At 48.2% G+C, this 20,532-nt stretch overlaps 1 protein-coding gene across 2 annotated transcripts in view; it reads right to left on the bottom strand.

The window, feature by feature from the left end:
• Nucleotides 1–20,532, bottom strand: part of PRKCH (protein kinase C eta) — a 113,250-nt gene that overhangs the window by 7,674 nt on the left and 85,044 nt on the right. For both annotated transcript variants that reach the window (XM_027458011.3, XM_038179950.2), the window contains 2 exons: nucleotides 11,357–11,495; nucleotides 10,340–10,528 (listed from right to left, as the gene is read on the bottom strand). In XM_027458011.3, the coding sequence (XP_027313812.1) occupies nucleotides 10,340–10,528; nucleotides 11,357–11,495 (328 nt within the window). The remainder of the gene's footprint in view (nucleotides 1–10,339; nucleotides 10,529–11,356; nucleotides 11,496–20,532) is intronic.

Genomic DNA, 20,532 nt, shown 5'->3' with positions numbered 1-20,532 from the left:
AGAAAACTGAGCAGCAGAAATCCTTCAGTGCAGAAGAGGCCCCGGGGAGTGCAGTGCCAGGACTGCCCTGAAAGCAATACGTGGGGAGGGAGGCAGAGCATGAATTCGCAGTTATTTCCCCTTCCAAATAATATCGGGATGGGAAGGGAGGTAAAAACCAGTCGCCAGCCCTGATCCTAAAAGCCAGAAGACCTCCAGAGGTCCCCCCCAACCTCAGCCATCCGGTGGCACTCAGCATGGCACATGCTGCGTGTGCCAGCCGCAGGCAAGCAGGACGAAATGTCAGCGCAGTGGATATTGAGCAGAGAAATCTGCTCTTGCTCTCTCCCACTGCAGAAAGGGCTGCTCGATGCGGCCGAGTCAAAGCTCGAGGGAGCAAGGAGGATTAACTGCCCTGCAAACAGTGCTGAGTGAGGGACTGGCAAAATAAACCAGGCGGACAGAGCCCCTCTCGTGTGGGGCACATCTGGCTCCAAACTGCCTGGGGGTGCAACGTTGCTGACTATCACCCGGAGAGAATTTGGCCTAAAATATGAAATTTAAATGCTGTTTGAATAGCTACAAACTTCCTTGCTGTGCTGAAATCGATTTCCTTGCCTTCTCCCACCCAGTTTAACTCATCCACACTAGAGCACGATGAAAAGGCCACAAATACACAAATACCAAGCACTGGAGCTTGGTAGCTGGTGATTTTAGACACTTCTGCCTTTGATATTCCTCTAATAATCAGAAATGAACTTCAGTCATTAGATACGTGGATTATTGAACACAGGTTTCGGTCAAGAGCCCCCCCCAGAAATCTGTGTTTTCAGCACCGAGCAGTAAAACCCAGCTCCCACGTGGGTCGCCTGCTGCGGGGGCTGCTCAGAGGTTCAAAAGCAGGCTGCTGTTTTTAAATCACCCCGCTCGGATTCTGGATGCAGCATGGGGATCGATACATCAATCAGGGTAAGGCAAACGCGCCGAGGGAACGAGCAGCACGCTTATGAAGGGAGTGGGGGCATGATCCCACTCGCTTTTTAACCAGGGGTAAAACCTCCCTAGGGTTGCCCGGGAAAACAATTAATCCTTTTCTGATAGTCTTGTCAAGAGGAACCAGGCATTTATTACACAGCCCTGGGTGGCCTGTTTACATAGGGTCAAGTACAAAGGGGACTAAAGTGCCCCCAGACAAACCTGTGAAGGCCAATTAGGGGAAAAAAAAAAGATCACGGGAAAATACATCAAAGGAGCTTCGCCATGCTCTTGGTTCTGTTTCGATCCTTTGAATTTTAAAGTTCCTGAAAAGACACAGCAGGTCAGAAAGGTCAACGCTGGACGGACGAGTGGACGAGCAAGACCTCCAGCCCCGAACAGCGTGGCCAGTTGGAGATTTATGGCTCCTACCGGGGCGCTGCGACCTCCCAGTTAGACGCCCTGGCTCGCTCCTGCGGGGCTGGGTAGACAGAGATGGCCCCGGCTGCAAGGAAGGGTTATTCCCATGGCCAGGTCGGAGCCAGGTTCTCAAGGGAATTCTCAGGCCTTCCCCCAAGATTAGGTTTTAATGAACTCCCCCAAAATACCCCCGAGGGTCTATCACAGAGAAATGAGCCCAGAGAAGTGAGCCACAAGTCTTAGGCTTGGCCGCAGGAATCGCTTCTTCCCAAGCCCCTAAGAGCAAGCAGAAAAAGGAAAGGGGAAAAAAAAAAAAGGGTTGACACAATGAATGCTGCTTCACTTTTTTTTTTTCAGTTCTCTGGCAGGAAAGAGGAGGATGAATCATAATTGACACCGCAATAGGCAGGGCTAGGAGCTTTTGTTGTGAAGCAAATCTGAGCCTGCATGCTCTGGGCTTAAACAAGAAGCTAATTTCAGCCTATTGGAAAGGGGAAGGTAAAAGACCTCATGATGAAAGGAAAAAGCCCTTCAAGATGAATCTGGCTCTGGCAAGCTACATAGGGACGGCATTACCTTTCTTTCACAGTGAATTATGCAGAGACATGAGACTATTACTGTGGGGAAGAGAAGCACATCAGAGAGGGGTGTGATCAATCAACAGGAGAGATTGAAATCACCGGGGAAAACTGTTTGCTTTTCAAGAATTAAGAGACCAAGAGACAGCACACTGCAGAAATGGATACGCAAGCTCGAGCAAAAGAGGTATGAAGACAACCTGTGGTGGAGCTCAGCCTCGTCGCTTAGCCACGCTGCATGTTTAAGGCAGAAATGGGTTAGGTGAGAGACCATTTGAAGGTGCACAATTCCTTCTGCTTGGGGAACAACCAGCTCCAGAGTCCTGCTTTCGCTGCACAGGCTCCAGAGCCAACCAGGAAACGCAAGATGAAAGCATTTTTAAAAACAAAACAAAGGCAAAAATGTTTACACAGATCCAACGTAGAGTTTCACAGAGAGATTCAAAAATCTGCCTGACTCTGACAGCCAAAGCTTCATCAAACTGTGAAAGGGGATTTATGGGGACTGCCAACTCTGAAGGGATGCCAAGGAGAATAATTTATTGGCATATTTGAAGGCATTTTTAATATCTGCCTTTGTTAGCTGGCTCCTTCAGCTCTGAGAATAAAGCACCGAGCTCATCTAGCTCCCGCTTTGAATTCAGTGGGTCCACCGTTGTGTTGTTCCTTCTCCTTTTAATCTCCGTCTAAAAAAACTCTCCCGGCATCTGCTTCATTCAAACCCAGGTTCGTTCTGGCTAGCGAAACAGATCATCTTTTTCTGCCCGCTTCAAAGAAAGAACCTGGCCCGGGTCTGTGGGATGCGAGTGCAGAGGAGACGTCTGCCTCGTGCCGTGACGTACGAGAGACGTAGGCAGGGTTACACCATCACCACCTGGCTGCCCTGTTCCACACCTCGTCGGCGTTTGGGACAGGACCAGGGAGGAAAAACATAAGGGTTTGGTTGAGCTCACCCAGCAGCCAAACTGACCGCCCAGCACTGAGGGAACAGGCGAGGCAGAAAGGCAGCAGGAAGCACATACGCACGGCGCCGGGATGTGCCAAGCGAAGCAGGGCCGAGGTGTCTTGAGTCACACCTTGCTTGCTGCAGCACGCAGGGAGGATGCGGGCACCTACCGTGGCTGCGAGTTGATGACAGCTCCGCCTGGTCCTGACCTCCCAGGAGCCAGGTGGGTTGGACCCCAAGCAAGGGCAGTGCGTGGAGAGAGGAAACATCTCCAAAGAACAGCCCAGAAGGCCTCACCATGGCGGAGTGATGACTTTCAGAGGAGAGCAGCTGTGTACTGCAGGCAGCTTGGGCCACGCACATCTCTCCTGGACTCAGATGTCTAAGAAACCAGCCCCTTCCCTCCCCTGTCACTGCAGGCTGCTTGCTTGGATCATGTTAAAAATCTGCCTCTAAGTCTTTCTGCCGTGAAAACTCCCTTCTCTCCTCATTAATGACATTTTCTAGTTGCTTACAGCCGTGGGGCCAGTCTGCTTCAGCAGCGAGCACTCCCAGCAGCGAGCAGAAAGCCTTCCTGAAAACAACATGTGCAAAAGAATCTCACCGAGATTTTAGGCTCTCATGTGCAAAAGAAATCTCACCAAGACTTCAGGCTCTCCTGGTGGCATCCCCTTGCCATGGAGTTCATTCCTCCCACGGCACAGCTCAGTCGTCACTTTGCTTTCTGCAGCTGGGCCTGGGTGGAGTGCCCTGGGGGATTTTATTTTTATTTTTTTAATTTCTCTCCAATTTTCTTTCTTCTCAGCCTGTTACGGTAAGTTCACACAGCGCAGCTGGGGTCTCCAAGGACTCTGCTGGAGCCATTAGGCTGCGTCCAAGCAAACCAAACTGCCCTGTGCTCTGGCCTCACCAAGTCAAACAAGTTCCTCGGAATTTCTTTGACACGGCAGGAGATAGCCACCCTCACTCTGCACTCCCCAGAGATGCCTGGATTTAATTCCTGCACACATAAAAATAATATTTCTCTCTTGTTACGAGCCACCACTCCTAATTCCTGAGAAACAACAGAAAACACTGCTCGTTTTCACTGGAAGAAAGGTCAGAGGAGGGTACACTTCACATTTGCTTCTTCCTCAGCTCTTACCACCTGGAGAGGTGCAGAAGAGCCCTAACAGACCCCCCCCTTTTCCTACTGTTATTTAACATATTTTCTACGTATGAATAACCCAACAGCATAAAGCACTTCTGCAATCGACTCCCAGTGCCCTCTAACTTAACTTCTTGTTTTAAGGCAGAATTTGGGCACATTTCCAGTTAGATGTATGTGCTTCCCTCCTCCCCAGCTAGAGAGAAACTGCTGCTGGACAGCACACTGCCTCTGACACACCGCCAGCAGGACGTGGGGGAACCCTCAGAGGGCTCCTGCCTGCCCTGACACTTACCGGAGGGATGGAGGGACCTAAGGCAGCCCCGTACCCACTCTTCTGGGCAGCGAAGGAAAGACAAACTTCTGCAGAGAGTTTTGAGTGGCTTTTTTAATTAGTGAGATGAAAATTGGCTGAGCTGTTGTGGAATGGCCCCAATCTCCCTCTCTCCCTGAATTACACGACTTGCTGCTGTCTGTACTGAGACATTCCTGAGCCCTGTTTTGCTCTGCAGAAAAATCTGTGTGTGCTGCCTCCTCGGAAGGGGGATGAGCTGCCCTGCCAGTAGCTTACTAGCTGTACACACAAGTAGAGAAGCCAAGGAACTACCTGAGAAGGCTGAGTTTCTTGGGTTTGGTCTGCATTGTGGGCTCACAGGAATGGGAGAAGGCTCTTCCTTCCAGAGCAGGACTTTTTTGACTTCTAGATCAGGCTTCAAGGCTGTCTGGAGACGTGGTTGGATTCAAAGCGTGGCACTTTCAACGATTCCCCCTCCTGCTGCTCCTGAGATCCACACAAGCTCCCTCCCAGTTGGGCAGGAGATCCCAGCTCCATCACCTTGTGCTCCAACAGCCAAAGCTGAGTGCATAAACCTGGGCTGTCAGAGCAGCACCTGGCTTCAGCTGACCCCGAGAACATCCTTATTAACCATGACTGAGTCTGAAGCCCTAACCCACAGACACTACAGCCCCTTGGTCTTAGCCTGGCAACACCAAGTGGATTTTAAGCAAGTCTGCAAGAGCAAAGCATAACACGGAGGGGGGTGGTTAGACTCGAGCGGTGTTGTCAGGGTTCAGATGGTGCCAGATGAGCCGTGGGGGAAGTGAACCCAGTGACACAAAGCAGCAGAGGCTTCACAAAACCAGAGCATTTGCCTTTTGACTCAGCGTCACTTCCAGGCTATTATTCTTTAGAATAACAGATTGACTTCAGGTTTCTCTTTTGCATCCTTTTCGCTGTATTGCTGACATAATTTCTTCTCTGAAATATGGTCACGTTTGCTCTCTCAGTGGAGCTCCCTAACCTTTCAATCCCTCCTCCTCCTTCTAACACAGTTACACTCCTTGCACTAATCCTCCAGCATCTGTACCACCCTGTGCTGTTCCACCTGCACTGCTTGGGACTGCAGGCTACTAAAACCACAGCCAATTTCCTCTGCATCTTCCTCTTCCCTTGCCTGGTATTGGTTTTTCATATGAAAGCCACTCAGAAGGGGAATCACCATTTTTGCCCAGTCTCTTGACTCTGAGAGAGTTTTCTCCTAAATACTTGTGTTTAGCCAGCTGGAGGGCAAACAAGCATTCATCTTATTTGTATCCCCAGAATATCCAGCTGCATGCAAGGCTGCCCAAGCTTCAGTTTTTGAAGGAGCATTTCAGCTAGACCAGAAGTGCTTCAGAGCTCACATTGTGACTGGAGGTTGGCACACAACAAGAGCCACTCTCAGCTTCAGCAGGCTCAGCTACGCCAGGAGTTCAGGAATCCAGGGTTTGAAGGCAGAGCCATGTTAACGCCTCCCCATGGAGATGCTGCTTGCTACCCCCCTGCTGTCACCTGGCCCTGAGAGTGAAAACATCCAAGGTGCAACTCCTCAGCCAAGTCCCCAAGCCTCTGGGCCAACCCTTGCTACTTCAGTTGATCAGCCCAGCTCAATAGACCTGGTCCTCCTCTCCTCACCTGACACCAGACTTGGAAAGGAAAAGCCCTGCAGCTTTCCCTGAGATTCTCCTTCCCATTTCACCACTGGCTTTTGAGCCCTGATTCTCCATGTCTCTTCATTCTCCCCTCCAACCAAGCCCGACTGTTACAAAGTGTGATTGGATTGCATTTGAAAGCCATACATGAAGCAAGTGAAACCTGTGCCAAAATACAATGCACCCTGCTTATAGGAAACAAGAGGGTTGTATTTCATTTTACAACTCAGCTTAATCCTAAAGCCTCCAGCTGCCTGGAAAGCCACCCTCTTTGCTCAAGCCCTTTTTGCTGGTGACAATTCACCGATTTAAAAAAATCAACACACGGGAACAAAGCAAACTCCGGCGGCACTCTCACCATATAAGATATGGCACAGCAATCTCTGCTCTCAGAAAGCCTCTGCTTGCTCAGGAAGTTTCTCTTTCACAGCCTCTCCATCCTCAGACACTGGTGATTACTCAGTCAGCTGATAGCAGAGAGTATTTGAAAGAATTATTTGAAAGAAATAAAAAATTACATTCAGATTGAGATGAAATGGTCTGAATCCATTCTGCAGTAATTTTCCTTTTCTGCAGTTTTTTTCCTCCCATGAACAAATCCATTCCCAGTTAGACTTGCTCACACAAGAAGCAGGAGAGCTCAGTTTGAGCCCGCTCTGCCTGACCTGAGCCATCATTCCACCAATTCCCCACTGACACACTCCAGCAGTGCAGGGTATATGAGTGGGATTTCCTCCTTTCCTCCTCTGGGAGCATCAATTCCAGCAAAATCCTCCTAATTTGCACAGATTTATCTCTGCCCTGCTTCCAGAACTTCAGGGAAAATACCAAGGACAACAAATTAAAAAGGGCAATAGGTTAAATCTTCTTCTAGAGCACAAATCTTTCTGCTTTTAATTCTAAACAAGGTCCAAGGGCACTGAGTTTGTTTTTGTTTTCCTTGGTAGTGGTGCTCAAAACCACATCAGGAACACCCACCCACCTAAATGAGGTCCTGCGGACGTATCTTGGTGGTTATCAGGAAACAGCAAAGACGAACAGGATGCAATCTTCAGAAATCAGGTGATTTCTTATGGGGGGAAATCGGTGACACACAGTTATGGTAAATGAAAGCAAAACAAAATAACAGCATCCATGAACCATGTCCTAAAAACCAGTTTCCTTGTTTCTAATGAACCTCTTTGTGAAGACAAACTGATCAAGTGCTTTCCAAACCCAGCTATGTGCACTTGTAGAGAATCTCTTAGCACCTACACCTAATCGCCTCTTCCTGGCAGGGGAATTTGATTTCAGTTTCAGAGCTTTGCATCACTCGAGTGCTAAGTGAATTCTCACTAGGCCTGTTCAAGGTTAGAGGCCAGAACTTTTAGTGAGGGGATAACCCAATTATTGAGGCTATTAAGGCCTCAGTCTGCAATATGAGAGACCCCAGGTTTAATTCCCTGTTCTTCCATAGATTTCCCATGCTATGTAATTGCTTACAATCATTTTCGTCACTGCAGCAGTTGAGTGCCCTGATTCTCCAGAGCTCTTAATACTGTGGGTTAGAAAGCACTGTCATGGCTGTAAACGAGGGAGTTCACTTCTGTTGAGATAAAGCCAGTATTGATTGTTGGTGTGAACAAAGATGCTCACCCAGTAGCAATAATGTTCTATCTGCTAAAAATAACATTAACATCAGAACCAATGATACACAAATCAACTTCTTTAGCAGCTAGAAAACCTAGTATCTTCCTTTATGAAGTAGCTACAAGGGAACAAACAAAATAGGTTCAACACTGTGTTACACTGACTGCTAAAAATACTGTCCTACTGACACACTGACACACTATGGGTACACCACAAATATAGCACACAGCAGTGATCGTGGTTGTTACCATTCAAATGAAATGAAGGCATGTGCTTTTTTCATTTTAATCTAGAGCCCAGAAAATCTCCTGACAGGACGCTTCCTTCCTGTTACAGTCAGCGTGCTCTGATGCTTCTAAACCACCACGAGGAAGAGGAGGAATTAGGGAGCTCTTCTAGCTAGCAGGTCTGAACCCCAAAGCAGCCACTGAGACACTGCAGAAATTCAGGCTGCAGAGAGCTACCACCAGTGCTATAAAACTCGACACAAAAGTTACCTCCAGGTAGCAGCCACTCAGGGAAAGGAAACACTGAAGAACTGAAAGTCCAGTAAACATTTCAATTCTCTCCTCCCATCAGTTAACCACGAGGCTCCTGGCTACTGCTCTGAATTTCAGCCTTCTCCCTGGAGTTACAGTTGTCTCCTGGAAGTGCAGTGCTTCTCCTGAGCAACACGTGAATGTCAAAGAGGCAGTTTTGCTTTCATGTGTGTTTCACCAGCAACATGTGATACAGCTGACAAGCAGAGAAGCAGGAGAGACCTTTTGCAGGTAGGTACCCAGCAGCAGCTAAGTTAATTAAGCAGTTTTTGAGACGCTCAATATCTGTTTCAATCCCTAGCTCCCTCTTTCTCCAGCACCACTCCTCATGCTGTTGTTTGCTCATCCCAGCAGTGACCTGCTGTTGAAAGTTTGGGTTAGAGCAGCATGGCGTGAATGAAGTCTGTGCTGTCTGCTTCTGTGAGGTTCCAATCAGAACTAGGAAAATAAGCATTGCATCATTAAGAAGCTAAAATGCAAATTGTGTTTTAATATATGAAATTCCAGATACGATGAGCATTGGGCCTCATTCTACCGCTTTTATGCAAGACACCTGCCACAAATCTACTCTACTGTTACCAATCATTGCAGAAAAGGAATCAACTCACATATTCAAGAGTACCAATCCGACAACAGAAAAGGCAATGAGTCAGAACTACATTTTTTTATTTTAAATTGTTGTAGATCATTTCCATAGACCAAGAGGGCCTTCAGCACGACAAGCGGTACCTCCTGAGCACATCCTGAGCTTTCAGAACAGAACCCTTTGCCTCCCCAAGAAGTGGGCTTTACACTCAGTTGATTTCTGTCAGGTTTATTAGGTGCATTTTCAGCTGCAGCATGCAATTGCTGATTTACTACCTGACAGAAAGCCTTCAGGAGGAATCTTCCAACTTCTGGCTACTAGATTAAAGATCTGACAAAACCCAACTCTCATCTCTTTTAAATGGTCCTTTAAATCATTCATTATTCCATTTCTTTGAGTCAGCTCTCCACGTTATGATGAATTGCTATCTTATCCAACTATTTCTCCGGCCCTCTATTAGCACAAAATTTAGGAGTATTAAGACTTAAATGGATGTATATTCACAGTGCTTAAAAGTATTAGGTGATGTGATCATCAGCAGGAAGTAGTCAGTAGCTGAACAGCCAAGTCAGGTCTCCTGACTCCTTGGTTAACACCCTTATCATTGAATCACCTTTTGATTCACGACAAAGCCAGGGAGTTCCAGTATTCTAGGCAGTGTTTGTACATGCACAGCCTGAAATCTTAGAAAGTTTCATTCCCATGTCACAGGCAAAGATACGAGGCACAAGATAAGAAAGATCCTGGGAAAATTCAGGAGTAAATGCCAGAACAAGGACTAGATATAGCCAGCAACAGCTCTTCTCAAACCGTTTGCTGTACAGCCCCTCTTTTTTTTCCCCCCAAACACACAAAAAATCAGAAATCTTTGCATGCAGGTACAGAGCAGTCCAACAAAGGATTTTCAGGAAGACCTTACTTCATTGACACTCTGGTCACATGGACATCACAGAACTGCAGAATCATAGGATGGTTTGGGTTAAAATGGACCTTAAAGACCATCTAGTTCCAGCTCCCTGGCATGGGCAGGGGCCCCTCCCACCAGCCCAGGCTGCCCAAAGCCCCATCCAGCCTGACCTTGAACAATTCCAGGGATGAGGCAGCCACAGCTGCTCTGGACATCCTGTGCCAGGACCTCTCCTCTCTCCTTGTGAAGAATTTCTTCCTTATATCTAACCTAACCCTATCCTTTTGTTTTTAAACCATTGCCCCTTGTGCTGTCGTACAGCCACAGCTGATAATACCGTGTATACCTGCTCCTTCTGTTCTGGAAGATGACCATATGCTGTAAATCATTAAGCCAGCAAGGGAATGCCCAGAGAAGCAGACACGCACACACTGCTTGCCAAGTTGGCTGCTGAACCGTATAAAGGACATAACTATGCAAACACACTGAAGTGTGGCAGGATTATTTTTTTTTCAGTTTATCCTTCATTCCAAGATAAGAAAGGGTCAGGGTCAGGGAAACCACAATTTCTGAGCGCCCATCCCCCAGCCCTGTTTTCTTTTGCCAGATTTTGGCTGAAGAAAGCCAGGAGAGGATGCAGACAGGCGGCCGAGGGAACTCACCGCTTTGAGGATTGCCACTGCGTCCTGCTGGAGCCACGTCGGGTACACAACTTCATCGTTCAGAATGGCCTCAAAGAGGTCATCCTCGTTCTCCGCCTCGAAGGGCGCGTGGCCGCACAGCATCTCGTACAGCAGCACACCCATGGCCCACCAGTCAACGTCGGGGCCATACAGCATCTCCTGCAGAATCTGAAAAAGGGATGGAAGTGAAACATCATCCCTGTAGCTTTTTAAGCTGAGCAGGGGAAGAAAACAGGTTTGGAAACATCAGTGCAGAAGTTCTTGCTGTGTCCTCAGAGCTCTCTCTGCTAGCCTGGCTGGATGTCCAGGAACATTTATGTGATTTCAACCTGGGAACCCCCTGATCTATGCTAAAGTACAACAGATCTGTTAAACAAGGGCTGAATTAACTTGGCTGCTCACTGGGTCATCTTGGAAACAACATCTTTGAACTTCTGCTAGGTTTTATCAGGAGGAAAAGGGGCATTTCAGCTAACCTGCTGAGCCTCAGAAGTGGCGGAGCAATCACGTGCATGGGCTGACACCGCCTTTTCCCTGCCCCAGGAAGAAATGTGTACGCGGCTCCAACAGCAACACTTTCAGCCGGGGGGGGGGAAGGAGCCTGAGTGTGCAAGAAGGCACAAATGCCAACTACAGACAAAAATCATCTGGCAGCATCTGGAGGACAGCTGTTTCTTAAAGAGGTGTTTATTAATTTTGTAGCGAGGTTGGTGAATGACAGGGAAGGGGAGCAGGTATAAAACAGGACTGGGAAACAAGGGAGAATTCAATCTCCTTTCAAATCAAACCGGGACAGTATCTCTGTGTGCCTCTTTCTCTTTTTTTTATTTTTTATAGCTGTGGCTCTACCTCACCTTTCCTTAAGAAAAATATATGCTTATCTTGGTGCCTAGGAAACTTTACACCCAGCAGACAAGTAAGGTGTAGCTCAATACTCCAAAGAGCACACTAGCTGCTCAAAAATGAGTTTGCTTGGTCAAGAAAGCTTCCCTGTACCTCAGGAGCAATGTAGTCTGGTGTACCGCAGAAGGTGGCTGTGGTGATGCCATCGTGAATGCCCTCTTTGCACATTCCAAAATCTGCCAGCTTGCAGTGCCCCTCGTAGTCCAGCAGCACGTTGTCCAGCTTCAAGTCCCTGCAACGAGAATCATTCACTGAGTTGCTACGTGCCTGGAGCGGCCCCAGCACAAACGGAGGCAGCGTCCCAGGCCTCACAAGCCTAACCTGTAAACTGGACAAGCCTCATCATCATAAAAAAATAAACAGAAGTCATGCAGGAGGGGTTTTCTTTTGCCTCATCTCTTACAAAAGGGAGGGAGGAACAAACACCATTCTGCCGAACGGCATTTAAGATGGGCAGGTACTCTACGAGTTCGCCCACATGGCTTTCCAAACGCACCACAAGCCCGACTGGCAGAGCTCCTGCTCACTCAGCTCGGGGACTCACTCACTGGAGCAGAGGTTGCCAGAGCTGTCGAATTGCGTAAGGATGCTCTGATGCAGCAAAATGCGCCGCACACGACACGCTCCAGCTCGGCAAAGCGCCACGCCGGCGGGGAGCAGGTCCTTGCTTCTCCCAAGGTGTAGGGTTTAGGGCCCGGACTTCCCTTAGCGTGGTGGACCTGACTGATAAATCCCACCTGGCATTTTGTCCAAGCTGAGAAGCAAAGTCCCTGCCAACAGTGCCACGTGGGCAGGGTGAAGCTTCAGCCAGCACGGGATGCAAAGCCTTAAAGTCTTCCCACGTGTACCAACCCCAGACAGACCACGCTAACAAGAACCAATCTTCCCCCGTGGTGCTTGTTGGGGTCAGTGCCTCCTCGTTTCATACCTGCCTGCTTCCTGTCACAACAGCCCTGCAGCCAAATGCCATAGAGAGCAAGCCACGGAAAAGCACGTTTTCCAATACCTCACCTGCACCAGCCTGCAAGCACCTAATCAAAAGCAGGCTGCCAAAATGACAGAGCCCTCACAAAGCTTATCAGGGAGATTGCCTCAGGGATCAGCCCGCAGCCCTACGCGCTGTCAGGACCATTACCAGAAAGCACAGGGTCATCTGCAGACTTAGGCAATGCCTTCCTAAAAATACATACTGGCTCTTGGCACCTCCGCTTTTCAGCTGTCAGACGAGCTCTAGGCACTGTCACAGATGGAGGAAAGCAGCTACGATGGGAGTACAAATAGGTCACATTTCTGTTTTTTGAGTGTTTTGTGTGTGTATTTGCTTAATTTTTATTTCTTTTTACAGGTTTGGAGAAAAACTGCACCAATGGGGATCCAAAAGGTATCCTGCTGGCTGAGCATACCTGTGTTTATGCTGCTTCTCACACAATATGCACTTGAACATCTCTGTCACAGAATGAATTTCCAGGTCACAGCTCTTCCACAGAAGCTATCTCAGGTATGGCTAACCTTTGCCCAAGAGTTTTGCAGTCCTCACAGCAGCTCTGCAGCAGGGAAATGTTACCACCATTTTACTGAGATGGAGGACAGGCTCATAGGCTTAGACAAAGCAACTTTCAAAGGCATTTGGATGCCCAGGTAGAAATAAAAAAATAAATGTATCTGAGGACTTCAGGGCCCTTTTATGAAATCCATGTTGGAACTTGATCCATTTTGTCCTCTGGTTGGACATCCATTTCCTTGGAAAGGGGGAGCAATGGGAAAGGCAGTAACATCGGTGGCATCTCCATACCAACACGAAAACCTGGGGAGAGCTGAAATCTGGATCCAGCTTGATCCTGCTCATCCTCTTTCTATGATCCTGAAGTGGCAATCAGGTGGTTGATTGCTCTGTCTTGCATTAGCATTTCTACAGCCCACACCACCACCAGAAGCCTCTCTGGAGCTTGAGACAAGCTCTCTTGCAACTTCACTGTTACAGTGGAAAGATCAGTGCCACATCATGCTAGACAATTAGAGCCACATCCTGCCCTAAAGAGATAAGAAAAAGTATTATTAGCTTCTTTTGAATCGATGGGAAAGCGAGGGTTGGAGGTTAACAATTTGCCCACGTTCACTAGAGCCAGGACTGAACACCAGCTTCCTGAATTCCAGCTCAGGATCTTAATCCTAAGATCATACAACATCCTCTCTCCAGTTTTTAACACAGCACAGAAGCCAGTAAAAACCCCTCTGGAAGGATGCTGCCTGTCCCAGAAGGCTGGCTAACTGGTGGCCAGCAAAATTTGGAGGTCTAGGACAGTGCCCACGCTTGTCTTACGCTGCAGTGTTTGCTCTGGGTGGGATGCTCAGCAGAAGATACTTATTTTTCCCCTTCTTAGAATTAAAAATGGCCGTTAAGCTGTGTGGGCAAAGGCTTGTCTTGTTAAGGATTAGGTGAGCACAATGAGAGGTATTGTACGTGCTCGTCCATGACAGTATGCCTTCAACAGCGGTTTACAGTCAAAGCTCCTGTTGCTCTTCCTTGTGGTTCCTGGCAGAGCAGGGAAGCCCTCCGAGCATAAAGGCAGGCCTTGTTTCCAGGAATCTGCAGTGATGTGGTTAAAACGCGCAGTTTATTCTTGGCTTGCTTTTAAATGCAGCAAACGCCTTTTTCAGTCCCGGGCAGGTCTGACTTCTGGGGGAGGGTGCACCTAAACATGTGACTGGAAGGGGAATTTTGGTGAACTTGCTTGGAGATCCCCCTTCCAAGCTTCCCCCCCACTCCCTAGCACACCCGCCGTGTCCTGGCGTGATTTGGGAATGCCTCAAAATGCGCCTTCGGTAGGTCTGAGCCAGCAGAAACGCAGTCACGTACCTGCACTGAATAAGCAGGTTGCTGTCCCGCACACAGAGCCTGAGGAGCAGAGGCAAGATGTTGCGGCACCACAGGGCCTGCTCTGCGGACCAGATCCCCAAATGCCCTGCCACTGGGCAGCTCCTGCCCCGCAGGACGTGCTGCAGGGAGCCTGCAGTCGCTGCCTGCTCTATAACACACCACCCTCATCACACAGGAGCTTCTGCAGGTGCACGATGCTTGCAGCATCCTCCCAGAGAGGCTCTATGGATGTAATTGCCATTAAATTTCAGCCGTCTGCCTCTCGCTGAGCTAGTGGAGTTTTAACCGCACGAGGCAAACCTCCAGCCCTTTGGCTGCTCCGCGTCGCGTGTTAAATCCATTAAGGACGCCTGTTGTCTCCTCCTGCAGTTGGGCTCTTGGCTTCTCCCGGCTTCTTTCCAGAAACGTGAAACCTAAAACTTGCATTTGCTATTTTCACGCAACCGGGAACAAGCCACTGATCTCCTCGCACTTGCTCAGGCTACGTGTGTTTCACTTCAGAAGAGGACCTCCCGTGACCAAAGGGACTGCTCAACGCCTTGCCGGGCCCACACAAGGCCCCACAGGCCCCATTGGCGTAGGCCTCGTGGGCCAGCATGGCAGCAGGCTTGGCCATGTGGCCACCCTTTGGCTACCCCAAGCCCAGCCTAAAGCCTTCTCACACATCGTGTGCAGCGTTTGCTTCAAGCAATTCCAGCCCTCATATGCTTGGTGCTCACTGTTTTACGCTGACAGGGCTCCCCGTGTGTCCCACCACGTGAGCCAGGCCCATCACATGAGAGGAAAAACACTGACAGGTTTCTAAGATTTACAAGGAGCTCTTCAGTCGAGCAGTAAGGATTCCGGGAAGCTGATGAAACTGGAAGCCATCCAGCTCACAAAGCCCAGATCTACCTCATTTCCTTAATACTTGCATTTTCCATTCAATATTTTTAGCAGCTCGATGAAGCAATAAGAGCAGAAAGGTTTTCTGAGGGCTGCATTTCTAAGGTCCTGATGAGACTCTGCCTTAAGCCCGTTGCTGGCAAACTTCCCTTGGAAAACAGACTCCGTCCCAACTCAGAAAGGCAGCTTTGTCCTCACACGCAGTTACGGCACATCGGCTTAACGGCATCATTTTATTCTAGCCCCAGAAGAAATGACAAAACGAGCTGCCTCAGCGTCACTCGCTGGAAGAGGTGTCCTTCATACGTCTGCCACTTGAGTCTGACATTCGTAAAAAAAATGAAATTACAATTGCAGATGATCCACTCCTTTCTGAAGCACGTCAAATACGATTCCCTGCACCAGAGAGTTTTGCCAGTGAATAGGTGTTATACAAGTACCTGCCACTCACTCTGCTCAGATCAACTCACTTATGACATAGAAATATGTTTTAAAGGATGAGGCTTTGTATTTTTTCCCCTCTTTTGGCTTCACCACCCTGCTTTGCAATGTACTAAGGATCTTTTCTGCAGGAGTGGGGGCAGCAGAAAATGGCTTCCAGTTTGAATTGCTCATGTCAAGGTTCTTCCAGGTTTTGGTAATCCCAAAGCCCAGATTAAAGCCTGTAAAAGCTCGGTGATCCCATCTCAAGGCAAATACTTCAGTCACAAAAGATGCAGATACAGAGCAGCAGCAGCTATCCACAAATGTAGCTGCAACTGGGATGACACTGCAGTCAAATATGAAAATATGCATACATACATGTATTTATATTGTCCATATACAATTAAAAATAGAATACCTAAACCTGGAATTAGCCAAATGATTTATTCTTGGCATTTCTGAATGTGAACATTTTGATTTTTTATTCTTCAGCATGCAAGGCCATGTAGAGAGACTCCTTTGGAAACACCTTTGGAGTGAGCAAATGTGCATTCAAACCCCTTCCGCAAGCAGGGACTAGATTTTGTTTTTTCTCCATCTCTTCTGTTGAAGTCATTTTACTTCGTAGAAATACTGAAGTCTCCATCACGATGGAGAAAAATGTGTTTCTACTGCCGGCTCTGGAAGCCAGACCAATACACGTTTCCAACTCCTGCTGCTCCAGTGACATCGTAATTATTTTTTGTAAAATGAAACAACTTCAGCAGAGGAGAATGAAAGACATTTAGCTCGCAGAATAGCACAGTTGTTAAGATACTTAACTAAGAGGAAGAATGTCCAAGATGGAGGCCCTGCTCCAAATGCTGTGGACATTTCGTCCTCCCCTCCTTTTCTTTCTTCCTTCCTTCCTATAGTAAATTTTGGGGGCTCAGCAGCCAAACTCAAAGAAAATAATTGTTTCACAATGCCATTCCCACTGGTTTTGCAATAGGAGTCTCCAAATTTTGTTTCCAAGATCTTATACCAGTTTGGGAACTAAGTCTGGGAAGGGATTTAAGGAATTCTGGAAATTAATTTCCAATCCCATGTGTCTTAGGTTTTACAGAACTCACTGATGCTTAAAATTTCCTTCACATTAGATGGTTCAAATCTCCCCCATTCTTCTAATAATAACCAGGCATTATTTATTTTCATGGTCAAATTAATTTCTATAACCACAAATTCGTATGTATAACCAGAAATTCATCAAGGAAGAGTTAAGCAAATGTCCTAAGCACTGGTATAGCTGAGTGTCAGCAGGCAGCAGAAAACACTGGCTAAGGATACTTGCAATATATTTTAGCAGAGCTAAGACATAAAAACCCAGTCTGAGCTGCTGGTATTTGTTTAGCTGCTGCCACATCTGTAGGGCAGGGAGACATACTGAAATCACAAATGAAAAACCAGGTTACCAGCCTTTGAAAAAGGAAGCCACAAAGCAGAGATCAGAAAAAGATCAGGCTGCACCGAACTTGGGAAGACAGCTTGAAAGCCTGAGGTTTGTTGCTGAAAAAAAAGGAAGAGCTTTTGCTCCCTTTCAGCCTTGGAGGCTTGTTTCAATTCAGCTCCTGTGGTTCTCTAAAGGGGAAAATCACCATAAGCTCCAAGAATCTCATTGTGCTTACAGAAAGCACAGAACCGAAGGAAGCCCTGAAGGTACCATACAACATCTAACCAGCGTGCAGCCAGTAATACACAGCAATACTCGGGGCTGCTGTGCTGATACAGTAAGCCTTACTTTATGCACCCACAGCTTCACAAAACAGTCCCCAGACCCCTGGGGGATTCAATCCTGATCTCTCCCAGCTTCAGCTTTACAATTAAATGAGGAAGAGGATGGCAGAACTGCATGCTTCATCCTTCCAGGTACTGCACGGGGTAAACCAGAATACAGCTCAGGGATTGCAAAATGTAAATTCAACTTCTAGTTTTCTCGAAAAAAAACGTTCTTGTGGCTACACAAAATGTTCCATTTGGTTTCCAACCAGCTTCTCACTTGCAGTGGCAAACTCTTTCAGACTGTCGGCGTGCACACAGACAGCCTGACCACAGCAGGCGTACCTCAACCTGCAGTGCGATGGCATGGGGCAGCAATGAAGGGAAGATCTCTCCCGGTGTATTTAAATAAGTTCATAATTAGCAGAAAGTAGGAATGAAACAGAGCAAGGTGCCCTTCTCCGCTGTCCTAACGACCAGAAGTTATTTTCAAAAGCTGACCACACTCAGCCATTTAGTGGCCTTAAATATAGCCGCAGCGGCTCCAAACTGAACTTCTGCATTTCTCAGAAACAAAGTAAAAGCAGAAATATGACATAATGACACAAGAGTAGCATTCAGACGCAGTGTAAGCGGGATAAATGAGCAAAACTCTGAAAATTATCACTCCCTGCTAGGCCACGTACCAGCTACCAGCCTCTTGTCCTTGCTGCCTGCTTTGTGCGGCCGGGAGGGAACAGAGGCCCCTGGGGAAGGTCGATCCCACAGGACCAGCACCTGAGTATTTCTCCAGCCAGGAGCCCAGCACCATTCCCAGGGATTTTACGAAGCCAGGACGCGTGGCCGACCTCTGAAAACTCAAGCCAAAGCACAACTAAGGGCCGTTCTCGAGGGCAAGGTGGGTGTTTGAGCGCAGGGAAGACAAGGAGATCCTCTCAGCCCCCTGTACCTGTGCCCATCAGTGTGTCCAAAGGCTCTGTATCAGCCTCGTGCACTCCCCAACAGAAGCCTGATTAAGCTTCAAAACGCCTTCTTGCTCAGCCGCTTGGGCTGCAGCCTAAACCCCGACTGGCAAGCACCTGCAGCCAGGAGCGCTCTATTATTATGTTTTAATCTCAAAGTCAAGCAGCCCTCCGAGCGTAAGGGCAAGTTCCTGCAAGCCACCTGCCCAGGTTAGGGCAGCGCCATGCGGGGTTTGGCAGAGATGGGATGGGACCAACGCTCCAGGCTCCCTCTCTGCCTGACCCTTTCCTGCTGGCGGGGTCCCTTCATGAGCTGCTCCCCTTGGCAGGTCCCTTGCAGGGCTGCTGCTCGTGCCCATGGGGTTGGTTTCTCTTAGGGCAGAGCAGCTGGCACAGCTCGGGATCCGGGGCCTCTCAGATGGTTTGAAACATCAGCAGTCCCACCTCCCCTCCCTCCGGGCACTTCAGCAAAGTGTCTGTGGAAGCTACCACAATTACTGACATGATTTCATTGCTATTGAGATGAACGGGCGTGATTCATCCCCCAGCTAAATTAGAGTGCTCAAGCACACAGGCACCGACTACAAAAAGCCTCGGCGCACCACACTGGGTAATCATAGAGCTCCCATCACCTTGGTGGGTCCAAACCCAAGGCGCACAGATCCGGGGGACCCCACAGGTGCCCCGAGTCCCTCCAGGGTCAGGCCCACCTCTGAGAGCTTCCCCTTTTCCACAGCAGCTGGCAGAGAGCTAATGACAGTCTGCAAAAGCAGCGTTACAAGGACAGCAGGACATTCTTGTGAAATGGGGCAGCAGCGAGCCGGGGTCATTACTGCTGAAACACAGACGCGCTGGAGATTGCTACGTTGGAGTAATCCCAAAGATGGCGCAATGCAGAGATATTTATATGTCCACATGTGTGCGCATACTTCTTTTTTTTTTCAATATATACATATATACAATACACGCATTATTCGCCGCGCTTTTATGTGGTATTCTTGTCAGGAAAAAGGAGTTACACTCGAGCTCTTTCCCAGAATCCCGGAGCAAACGTCCTCCCAGTTGGTGCGGCAAGGAGAGGGGTGGGCAGAAAAAGGCTTCGTGTCCAGCCTTGGTATGCACGCCGCGCACACCCTCCCCGGATGAGCTGCCAGGCTGACTGCCTAGTCCTGTGATAGACTCCTCGGTCCCAATGGGCAGCAACGCTGGAATTTGCTGGCCCAGAAACCATCATTTGCTGAGTTGCTCCCAACAGAGCTGCTATTTTATCCTTGCCAAAAAAAGAGGGGAAAAAAAAAAATCCCAAACACAACCCTTCTTTCTGTGAGTCCCTTTGCTTGAGGTCTTCAGAGGAGGTGTACAACAGGCCTGGGACCTGAATGCACGAACAAGAATAAGGTGTGGACTTATGATGGACGGTGCCAAGAGAGATTAAAAAGCATAAGCCTGTTATGTCACCTTGACAAAAATAGAGCAACATCGATTCAAAGCCCGATACAGAAATTAAACAAATTGGGCTCGTGCCCATGGTACAATGTGGTCTCAGTGCTTCAAGATGGAGTGGAAGAGTTACCCAACGAGATCAACCATCACCAGCGGCCCACAGCCCACCCTAGAGTGGCTCTGAGGCCCCGTCCCAGCAGGATCAGAGCAGGACCACGTTGCTCAAGAGGCTCCTCTTCCCAGCAGCACTGCCACACGTCCCCATTTCGCCACCATCTGCCACTAAGCCTGCCCCGGGGGAATTAGACAGTGGCTCCAACCAAAGCGACTCTCCTGAGCTCTCCCTGCTAATCTCACAGCTGCTCATGAAATCTACCTTCCCCACACTCAGCCTCTGAGGAGGGACGTTTCACTCAAGGAAATACCAAAAGGAAAAAAAAAAAAAAAAAAAAGTGGCACCATCCATCATGATCATGTGTGCAGACTGCCTCTGGCAACAGCTCGGGCAGCAAACAAACCTGTACGAGTATTTGTAATGCCAGCAGGGCTTTGTGGGGAAGAAGACACTCCTGAACTGAACCTGTAAGTCTAGTCGGGCTTCTCCATATTCATACGAATGGCTAAGATTCACTCCACTCTGACCCTCATCCTGAATCCAGGGAAATCAGCAGAAGATATCCTGTCAGGTTCGGTCGATTTTGGATTAAGCATTTAGGAGAAAAAAAAAAATTACTTAACCTTATTAAGGCTCTGAATTACAGATCCAGATTTATAAAGCTAAAGCTATGGGCACTAATCTCCTTTCTATAATTGACTGAACAATGTTGAAGGCAAAAGTATTCTGTATTTTCAGATGGGATTTCTTAAAACCACTTCGCTCTGGTCTCTGGATTTCCACTGCCAAATTTACTATTAACTTTCAA

Source organism: Anas platyrhynchos, chromosome 5 (genome assembly GCF_047663525.1).
Source record: "Anas platyrhynchos isolate ZD024472 breed Pekin duck chromosome 5, IASCAAS_PekinDuck_T2T, whole genome shotgun sequence".
In the NCBI taxonomy this organism is placed as follows: Eukaryota; Metazoa; Chordata; class Aves; order Anseriformes; family Anatidae; genus Anas; species Anas platyrhynchos.
This window is presented reverse-complemented; position numbering and strand designations above follow the sequence as displayed.